Genomic DNA, 10,146 nt, shown 5'->3' with positions numbered 1-10,146 from the left:
TATATATATATATATATATATATATATATATATATATATTGTATAGGCATTCAACCATGCATGCATGCATGCATGCATGCAGCAAGATAGATTGAATGCAGCAGCTGTACATACATCAATGCATCAATGCATGCATGCATGCATGCATTGGGATACAGAAAAAGGAGACGAAAAAGACAGAAAGGAGACAGAAGGAAAACGAAAGAGACAGAAAGAAACACAGAGGAGACAAAAAGGGGACAAAAGGAGACATGAAGAAATTGAAAAGAGACAAAAAGGAGACAACGAGGAGACAAAAGAAGACAGAAAAGAGACAGAAAAGAGACAGAAGCAAACACAAAAAAGACAAAAGGAGACAGAAGAAGACAAAAGGAGACACAAAAAGACAAAAGGAGACGCACTTCGCTCCTCCTACTCCCAGCCGGCAGCCCAGAGGATCGCCATCGCCGCCATCCACCTGCGCACATCGAACCCGCAGCAAACACAACTTTTCCTGCTGCTGCTGTTGCTGCTGTTGCTGCTGTTGCTGCTGTTGCTGCTGCTACTGCTACTGTTGCTCTCAAGGCTCCTGCACGCGCGGATGTTGCTGCTGCAGCAGCTGCTGCTCGGGCTGTTGTTGCTGCTACTGCTACTTCTGTTATCAATGCTTCTATCAGCAAGGCTGGTGAGGCTGCGTTCGCTGTTGCACTTGCTGCTGCTGCTGCTACTCTGCTGCTGCTGCTGCTGCTGGCATACCGGCTCGTCGTCGTTTTGTAGGGATAAGAATTTCTGTCTGAGGTCGCGCGAAGTCTTCGCCGGATTTAAATCCTAAAAAGAGATGCACATACACCCCAATCAATATATCTATAAATGTGTATATAGATATATGTATATATATATATATACATATACCTATTTACAGATATATTTATCCATGTATATATAAATATACATATATATATATATATTCATATATGCATGCATATATATATGTACATATATATATACATATATACATACATATATGTATATATATATATAGTCTGCATGCTAGACTTCAATAGATGCACACTCTGTCTGTAGGCCTCACAGCAAACTGAATGTCTTCGTCGTCTTCGTCTTCTTTGAATTTTGCCCTCAACATAGTTTCCTTAGATATTTCCAGAGGGATCTCCTCTACAGACCTAGTAACAAATACACAAAGACAGCGACAAACGCATTAGCTGCTGCTGCTGCGGCGGCGGCTGGTGCTGCGGCTGATGCTGCGGCTGGTGCTGCGGCTGATGCTGCGGCAGCAGCTGTAGCTAATGCTGTGATTCATAGTGCTGCTGATGCTATAGCTGCTGCTGTAGCTGCTGCTGTTGCTGCTGCTGTGACTAAGGCTCCTGCTGCTGTGCTCCTGTGGCTCCTGCTGCTACTCTACTGTTTGCTGTTGCTCCCGGTGTTGCTGCGCTGCTATTGCTGTTGCTGCTGCTGCTGCTCCCCCATTGGTTTTGCTGTTTCTCCTGGTGCTGCTGCAGTATATTTATGCCGCCTTCACGTTTCTATGTCTCTTCAGCTATCTCTCCGTAGCTTCTGCGCTGTACAGTGAAGGGCGCTCTGTTGCAAAAGCCCCTGTCTTTCTGCTGCTGCTGCTGCTGCTGCTGCTGCTGCTGGTTGGAGTGTCTGCTGACCTGACAGTAAAAGCCTTCCCTGCACTTCCTTCTGCTGCCTCAACGCCAAAGAGAGGAATATTCTTCCGTGTATACACCGCTTTGTTTATGCGGTGTACGACCTTCGTCACCTTAATACGCTTCACTATCTGCAACAGCAACAGCAGCAGCAGAAGCAGCAGCAGCAGCAGCAGCAGTAGATGGGCTTTGTTTGCTGAAGGTTTTGTTCTATGCGGCTGTCATTACCCCTACGAGCGTGCTATTCCCTAGCTTAGGAATGAATTCATGCATGCATGAAAATGCATGCATTAAATATGCATGCATGAATATACATGCATAAATATGCATACATTAATATGCATGCATTAATATGCATCCATGAATATACATGTATAAATATGCATACATGAATATACATGCATAAATATGCATACATAAATGTACATGCATGAATGCATGCATGCATGAATATGCAAGCATAAATAAACATGCATGCATGAATATGGATGCATGCATGAAAATGCATGCATGAATATATATGCATGCATGAATATGCATGCATGCATGAATATGCATGAAATAGTATGGGGTGTGTGGATGCTGGCAGTGTATATACCTTAAGAGTTTCTCCCTTAGCATTCTGCACGTAGTTCGTAATTGTTTTAATGCCGTCGCTGTCTGGACGAGATTCGAAGCCCCCAGTGGTGGCTGCGAGCTCTCCCAATTCTCCGTCATCTTCCAACTCGAAGTCTGCCCACTTCCTATCTAAAGAAAAAATAAAACAAAACAAAATAAAACAAATGCATGTATGATGCATGCATGCGTTCTTGCATGCATTCTTGCTATTTATGGACTGTTCTGTTTCATTTATGTATAAATGCATGCATTCATGCATTCTTGCTACTTTTGTTTTGCTGCATGCATGCATGTATGCATTCTTGCTTTTTATCTATTGTTGTATGCATGCATGCATGCATGCATTCTTGCTACTCATGATGTTAGGGAAGGGAGTTTTCTTTGCATGCAAGGGATTATGAGCTGCATGCAAGTTACAAGGCCACGCATAAAAATCATAAAAAGCATGCAGAAAGACACGTGAATGCAATTGAAGCTGTGAATGAAAGTGTCGCTCTGCATGCAGATAAAGCCATTCGTACATGCATGCGAAGGCATGCATGCTAATGCTGCAGAGAGGCAGCAACAGGAAGCCGCTGTCTGCAGCAAGAAGGGGTAAATGGGTAGACCCATACACCACAGAGATGAGTAAAATGCAGGTATGTGTACGGAGTAAAGAAGGAGAAAATAATGTATATGAACCAACACCCCAACCCACTCGCCAAGCGCAACAACAAGAAGAAGCAGGAACAACTCAAGCACCAAACAAACGCTAGCAAAGCAACAAACAAAACAGAGACATACCGGTCGTCATCTTAAAGAATTAACTGTGATAATGCGGTATATACAGCCAGCAGCTGCAAAGGCAAGCAGGCAAATGCCCCGAGGTTCTGTGAGTTGTGAGAGGCCCCGCAGCAGCTTCGCCGCAAAAGAGATGAATAAATAAAGATAAACGATGATCACAGTAAATAAAAACAAAAGAAGAGGCAAAAGCAAAGCATACTAGTAGTAAACCCTTGCATGCATGCTGCCGCTGCCACCGAAGAGTTGGGGCTGCCCAGACACGTTTATTAGAATATGCAATAAACTCAGGCAATTCAAGATAAAGTGATTAAATATATTTATTTTACTTTATTTTTTAACGCAAAATATTTACATTATGTGATGGGGAAATATCGATGTACACTACACCTCCCACCTAGCCTTCTCTGCACCAGGGAGGGCGCTGAAATACCTCTAAATCGAATTAATAACATTCACAAATAAACTTTTCAAAGATGTTTACTTTAAGTGAAAAGTTTAGACCACAAAGGGGCTCAAGGAAACAAAGGGCTCCAGCATACGAAACAGCGACATCCGGTTCTTCCATAGCAAGGACCTTAATCTTAGCCGAGCAACATCAAGGACTACTATAGAGTCAAAATACCTTTAAATAGGTAACCCCATAAGATCAGGTAATGAGCTCCCTCCTCTCCACTGTCCAGGCGTCCTGGACACAACAGCCCTACGGCCTGATACTGGTGCGTAGAGAAGCGGGCATTCCATGAGGAGCAACGCGCTTTGCTGCAAGTCCTGCTGCAGGGCAGCATCAGTTACAAGTCAGCCCAGGCCCTGTTTAGATCCGCGCAGTTGTACTGTATGCAATTGTTTAGCCCTTGCTTAGCCCTCAAGAGTCAGTCTGCACTCAAATTGGAATACACAGACCAACATTAAACAGACCACTGGGTGAACACGAAAAGGCAATGAGCAATTCTTTTATCGCCTAAGTCTTTCAGAGTTTTTGGAAGGTGTGTTAAGAACCCATAATCAGCTTGGAGGTTGGAGTGGTCGCCGTATAAGTTACGTCGATACTAGTTTACTCCCCAGCTCCCCACCAGACCTCGTGGGGCTCCATTTTACCTACCGGATACCGCTGTTCTATGCCCGAGAAATGGTGAGCTGCAGGAGAATATCTAGTTCTTTTTGAGACGTTGGCTTGCTGAGAGAGCACTGCACCAACCGCTGAGTAGTTAGTATCCGCTGATAAGAATGGGCCATCGAAGCAAAAATATTGGGGACATGTGGCGGCTTGTTCAAGTTGTTAGTTCTTCTGCAACACTTTTTTTAGGTGGTCGGATATGCAACAACTCCTCAGCAAAGTCAAATGGCTGCCAACTTCTGTACTGCTGAACTCAGCGAGAGCGCAAGTAGTTCATCTATCCAGGGTATCGGAAACTTTTGCATCAGTGTAAGCCAGTTTCGTGGCTTGGAGTCGACGCAAGCGCGCCGCCTCCAGCCCTTCCCGTCGCCAGCACCGGATTGAACCCAAACGCGGCATTAATTAAGCATTGCATATTCATAGCTTCTCTTCCCTTTGCCGTCCTTATCGCCTTCAGGATGGGTATTTCCAATATACTGGAAAACTCGGAATTGAGTCGAGTGAGTCTGATCCTGCACATATGGCGCCCAACTGGTGTAGTACCCCGCTGGTTGCTCCTTGTTATTCAGTGCATCTCGGAATGTAACCTTCAACGGTGCTGATTTCTGCTGTTTGTCGGATACTAACTGGATCACATCCCAAGAGCTGCTTCTTCCTAAAACCATAACGGAATACGCGCATACCTCCGTTGTTTGGGGGCAGCACCATCGCACTGCTTTGGAGTCCAGTAACTCCTTAAAAAGGTACATATTCTATTCATCTTACTCTAGACAGTACAATGGGGTTTGCAGAGCTGAGACATGACTTTCCCTATGGATTATCATCTTTGTGAAATTCAACGGTGCGTTCTGCTGGCAGCAGTCTCTCCTCCCGCTGAGTCACCCACGGCATGCCGAGGACATAGCATGGCAAATGGCTCCAGCGAAAAATCCCTTTACCACAGAATTAATGCCCATTTCTCAGTGTACTTCGCATTCTACGTAAATAGTTCTACTGATTTCCATGCCCGTCTGCCATTGACGAAAAGTAACCGCAGAGACTACGCCAATTATAAGCTGCATCACCGAGCCGTTGATACGCCCCAGGCCGTAAAAGCTACGCGGCCTGGGCGAGAAAGAACTAGCAACCCCTGAGCATTAGTAGGAACTCGGATAGGCACAAAGTTATGTGGGGGTGATTCCGGAGGTGCGGCTGCCGCTCCTTCCAATGCGCGTGTGCGCGACGCAGCGTGCTACCACACCGCCTTGCTTAGTCCATTGGTGGCGCTGCTCAAAACCTTGCTACGTTAATTCCTTAGCGATTTTCGTGAGTCTGTGACTTTGAACTATGCTAATTTGTTAACTGCAAAGGGAGCAGATAAGTGCCCCCATGCGTCCTTCGTTCCAGCTGCAATGGCAGCCATCTGGACATTTCCCACCCCATGAGGGCAGCCGTGCTGAAAACCATTGATGCACAAGTTTAGCCTCCACCGGTGGATTTATGTTCACTAGGGAATGACACTTCTCTATGAAGTGCTGCCCCGATTGCCGTATTTGCTCCCTTAGATCTACAGTACCATGTGGGCTAGCCTACCCGATCTGCAGTACCCTGTCGGCTAGACTACCTGGCGGTAAACATACATATCAGAAAGCTGTCAAACAACAAATACGTCCCTGGCTTCTGTTATATTTGTACGGTCGGAAGAGGCGGAGGTACTTCCAAAGGATCGTCGTCGCAATAGACACATGTTAAAGGCAGAAGAGGCTGTTCATACCCCGCCGGTTCCAGTGACCCCAGCTGTTTGTCTCCTTCACAACTGGCAAGCCCTAAACAGTAGGTATCCTATTCATACGGATGGAATCAGCTTCTCTCATGGTGCCCTTACAGCAGGTCTCGCCACGCGCGAGCTGCACGAAGGTCTAGTAAAAAAACCTACCATAAGAGCTCCCCAAGAGCCGCTCACCTCCCCACCAGCCTCCAGGCTTCCTAACAGAAGCTGCACAAGCCCCTAAGATTAGTACAGACCGAGGAGATGAACAATGAGGAGTTGCAGCTCTCGTGCTGCAGCGCCTACTGCACGCCAGCCACACCTGCTAGCATACTCTAGCCGGCTCTTGGGGCATACATTCGCTATACGCGTAATTGTTATAGAGCTTATTAACCCCTAGTCTTCTGCCTGCTCTCAAGTTGAAGTACAAGAGCAGCCTTAGGGCAGACAATGATGCAGGGCTCGCTACACTATCATCCAACGTGCTGCTGCTGTTAATAGGAGTTGTGTTTACTGCTGCTTCCTTGCTTTTGCCGAGAATGCATCAGCATCAACTCAATGAACTGAAGAAGGCTTGCAGAATACAAGAGGTCCCCGCCAACGCCTCCGTCCGCCAGCTGCTGCTGAGCTGCTGCCGTTGCTGCTGCTGCTGCTGCGCTGGGGCTGGGCCCCCGACAGCTCCCGCTGGAGAGTTGAAGAATTGTCATGATAGAAGATGGGCCGTTAAGACTTTGTTTCTCTTTTCCTAGCTATCAACAGAGTCAAGACAGCAGCTCAATACCGCTGTAGGGCGGAGCCCTTACAGTCTCGGCCAGCCGCTCCTTCGCGCGCCAGCGCCGGCAGCAGCAGCAGCAGCTGCAGCAGCTACTGCTGCTGCTGCCCAGAAGCAACTCGTTGTCTTCTTCCTCAGGATTTCTCCCTGCGACTGTTGTGTGCTCCTGCCTTCTTTAGGTGCTCAGCAGCTAGTGGAGGGCCCCGCTGCTGCTGCTGCTGCTGCTGCTGCCGCCTGTCTCCTTGCGCCCTCGCACCGCCGCTCGGTTCACCCGAGGCAGCTTCTTGGCTTCCGTTTGCCTTGACTGCCTCAAGCATCAATCTGTTGCTTTTTTTCTTTAGTGCTAACTGCGGCGGCAGCAGCAGCAGCAGCAGCAGTTGCTGCTGCTGCCGTTACTTCGACTCAAGTGGCTAGGAGGCGAAACTGCCACAGGAGCAGCATCGGCAGCTGTTGCTGTGGGTCTCTGGAGCGCTGCGACACCACTGAAGCTGAAGCAGCAGCAGCAACACAGCAGCGACTAACCAGCAGCAGCAGCTAGGGAGGAACAGCAGGTAACCAACAGCAGCCGCTAACTAGCCGACAGCAGCAGCAGCAGCGGCAACAGCGGCGCGGCACAGACACCAGCAGCAGCTGCTGCTTAGCGGCTCGTTTTTGGTGAAGGAGTGCGGCGTAGCCGCAAGATGGGCATGGCCTGTAAGGCAAGTAGTCTTGCTTCCTTGCAGCAGCAGCAAAGCCCCGTGGGGTGCTGCTGCTCGACGCCTTGAGGTCTCTGCTGCAGCGGGGGCTGCCAATGTATCAGCTGTAGACCCGCGAGCGACGGAAGGCGTGGTTGCTGCTGCTGCTGCAGCAGAATGCAGCGGCATCCAGCTCTACTCATCCCGGGGGCCGAACCAGCGAGCAGCAGCAAACAGCAGCAGCTGGAGGCTGACCTGTGCTTCACAGTAGCAGCAAGAGGAGCAGCGGCTGCTGGAGACGGAGGTGACGAAACACCTACGGCTTCAGCTGCAGCAGCAACAACGAAGCAGCTGGCTCTTGGGAGCCCCTTTTTGCGGTCTTCCTTGCTTCCTGCTGAGGCATGCAGCAGCAGCAGCAGCCCCAACAGCAGCACGGAGCAAGACGCTTGTTTTCACGTCAGCAGCAGCAGCAGCGGCTTGACAGACACCACCATTGGCAGCAGCAAATGCAGCCTTTTGCTCTCAGGCAGCGGCACAACGACGACCTGGGCAGGCAGCTGCGGTGGTGGCTTCGGGCACAGCAGCAGTATCAGCAGTAGCAGCAGCAGCAACAGCAACAGCAGCAGCAACAGCAGCAAAGCGGAGGATGACAGCAGCGTAGGCGAAGTGGAGGATAGTAGCAGCCTTGCGTATGTTCAGCAGCAGCAACAGCAGCAGCAGCAGCATCGACTGGGGTTGCAGCAAGGGGGGCGCATGCTTCCTCCCTTATATCTTCTGAATCAGCTTATTATCGGCCCAGTTGTCTCGACGCCAAGCACGGCTGACCAGCAACAGCAACAAGAGCAGCAGCAGCAACAGCAGCAGAAGCAACAGCATCAGCAGCAACAGCAACCGAAGACTTATATAGAAGGCATTGTCGTCCCTGGAAGCGGCTACAGCCGCTGCAGCAGCAATCCGCATGCAAGCTCTTCCGGCTGCAGCAGCAATACAGCGGCACTCACCGAAACAGAACCAGCGACGGCTGCACGAGGATCTGCAGCAGCAGCAGCAGCAGCAACACGGGCAGCAGATTTGGCGTGCAGGGGTGACCTGGAAGCAGTCAACGGAGAACGCCTGACTGCTGCTGCTGCTGCTGCTGCTGCAGCTGCTGCTGCTGCTTCGGATGGAGTTGCGGAGGTGGAGGCATTGCTGCAGCGTTTACAGTTTGTTTGTAGCAACGACCGGCTTCCCTCCTACAGCAGCAGCACGGACCCGTGTCGCAGTTGCGTTGCTGCTGATGCTGCTGCAGCTTTTGCTGCAGCGCCGCCGCAGCACGCGGCAGCAACCCCGCACGAATCTGCAAGAACCCAACACACTCTCCAGCAACAGCTACAGCAGCAGCAGCAGCAAACTCTTCTGCATGCGGAGGTCAAGCAAGCCTGCGAGGACGCTGCCGATGCTGCTGCTCTCAGCAGCAGCAGCATCACAGAAGTGGTGAAACTGAAGGATGATGCTGTGGGGACGTTAGGGGAGTTTACAATCAACTCCTTGGCGCAGCAGCGTGGGTTGCCTGGGGCTGCTGCTGCAGGTGCTGCTGCTGCTGTGGCGCCGCTGCTGCCGCCTTTGGCTGAGGTCCCCACAGCGGGCCAGGAGTTGGGCAGCTCGGAGGAGGAGGGTTCAGTTGCTGGTACAGATGAGAAAGGCGAATCTGCTGCTGAAGCAGCAGCAGCAGCTGGTGCTGCTGCTTCTGCAGCAGATTCAGCAGCGGCACCAGAAGCAGAAACACAGGAACTGAAAGCTTCGCGATCGTCAGGGCTTCGTGTGTGCGGGGAAGAGAGCGCGGAGGCCTCAGCAGCAAGGGGAGAAGCAGCAACGACTGCAACAGCAAGGGTAACGCCAGCATCCGAAGCAGCAGCAGCAGCAAAGGAACGTCTTATTGCTCGTCTGCGGCTGTTTAAGAACGGCTTCCCCTCCCGGCTGCGGTGCCGCATTTGGCTGGCGCTGCTGGAAGTTGAAGATTTGGGGCCGCTGCAGCAGCAGCAGCTAACGAGCCTCATTGCTCAAACGCCCCTAGACGAGCCCAACCAAGTGAGTCTTAGCTGCTGCTGCTGGCTGCTGCTGCTGCTGCTGCTGAGGCTGTTGCTGCTGTTGTTAGGCGTAGACTTCGCGGGTGGTTGGCTGCTTTTGGAGTCAGTGTTGCTGCTGCCACTGGTTGTGTGGTACTGCGGAGGTGAAGCGGACAGGAGGTTTGCTGCTGCTGCTGCTGCTTTTGACGCTGCCCTTACTGCTGCTGTTGCTGCTGCTGCTGCTGCTGCTGTTGCTGCTGCTGCTGCAGCGGGTCATTAAGAGCGATGTAGAGCGGACGCGGGCGCGGCTGGCAGTGTTTAGGCAGACGAAGACGAGGAAGCTGATGGAGCAGATGCTGACGTTTTACTGCAAATCTCAGGCGTTGAAGTACAAGCAAGGCCTCAACGAGCTCCTTGGTAAGAACCCTGTGCAGCAGCAGCAGCTGGTGCTGCTGCTGCAGCTGCAGCAACAACACGGGGAGCAGCTGCTGTCTCTCTGCAGTAGAGGCATGGAGAGGGAGGGCGTGGAATAGAGACTCTTAGGGAGAGAGAGAGAGAGAGAGAGAGAGAGAGAGCAGAAGCAGCAGAGGCAGAGACAAAGAGACAGATACAGGGAGACACAGCAACAAAGACACCGATGCACCAAGGTAGAGACAGACAGACAGAGACGCACACAGACGGAGACGTTTAGATATACAGAGCGACAAACACAGGCAGATGCAGTGGCAGAGACAGCCAAACCGG

The 10,146-nt window shown here is 50.8% G+C and overlaps 2 protein-coding genes across 2 annotated transcripts; one reads left to right on the top strand and one right to left on the bottom strand.

The window, feature by feature from the left end:
* Positions 1-411: 411 nt before the first annotated feature.
* Positions 412-3,060, bottom strand: EAH_00027070 (Eukaryotic translation initiation factor 3, putative; the record flags this gene model as incomplete). Its single annotated transcript, XM_013396437.1, has 5 exons — positions 412-807; positions 1,070-1,163; positions 1,653-1,780; positions 2,248-2,396; positions 3,051-3,060. The coding sequence occupies 5 exons, from the start codon at positions 3,058-3,060 to the stop codon at positions 412-414; spliced, it is 777 nt and encodes a 258-aa protein (XP_013251891.1).
* A 4,303-nt stretch (positions 3,061-7,363) lies between these two features.
* EAH_00027060 (hypothetical protein, conserved) lies at positions 7,364-9,935 on the top strand (the record flags this gene model as incomplete). Its single annotated transcript, XM_013396436.1, has 3 exons — positions 7,364-7,425; positions 7,531-9,424; positions 9,783-9,935. The coding sequence occupies 3 exons, from the start codon at positions 7,364-7,366 to the stop codon at positions 9,933-9,935; spliced, it is 2,109 nt and encodes a 702-aa protein (XP_013251890.1).
* Between the last annotated feature and the right edge of the window lie 211 nt (positions 9,936-10,146).

The sequence above is a fragment of the Eimeria acervulina genome, genomic scaffold (assembly GCF_000499425.1).
Source record: "Eimeria acervulina Houghton genomic scaffold, Eah_scaff231, whole genome shotgun sequence".
Classification (NCBI taxonomy): Eukaryota; Apicomplexa; class Conoidasida; order Eucoccidiorida; family Eimeriidae; genus Eimeria; species Eimeria acervulina.
Note: the sequence above shows the minus strand (reverse complement) of the source record. Positions and strands in the feature narration are given on the sequence as shown.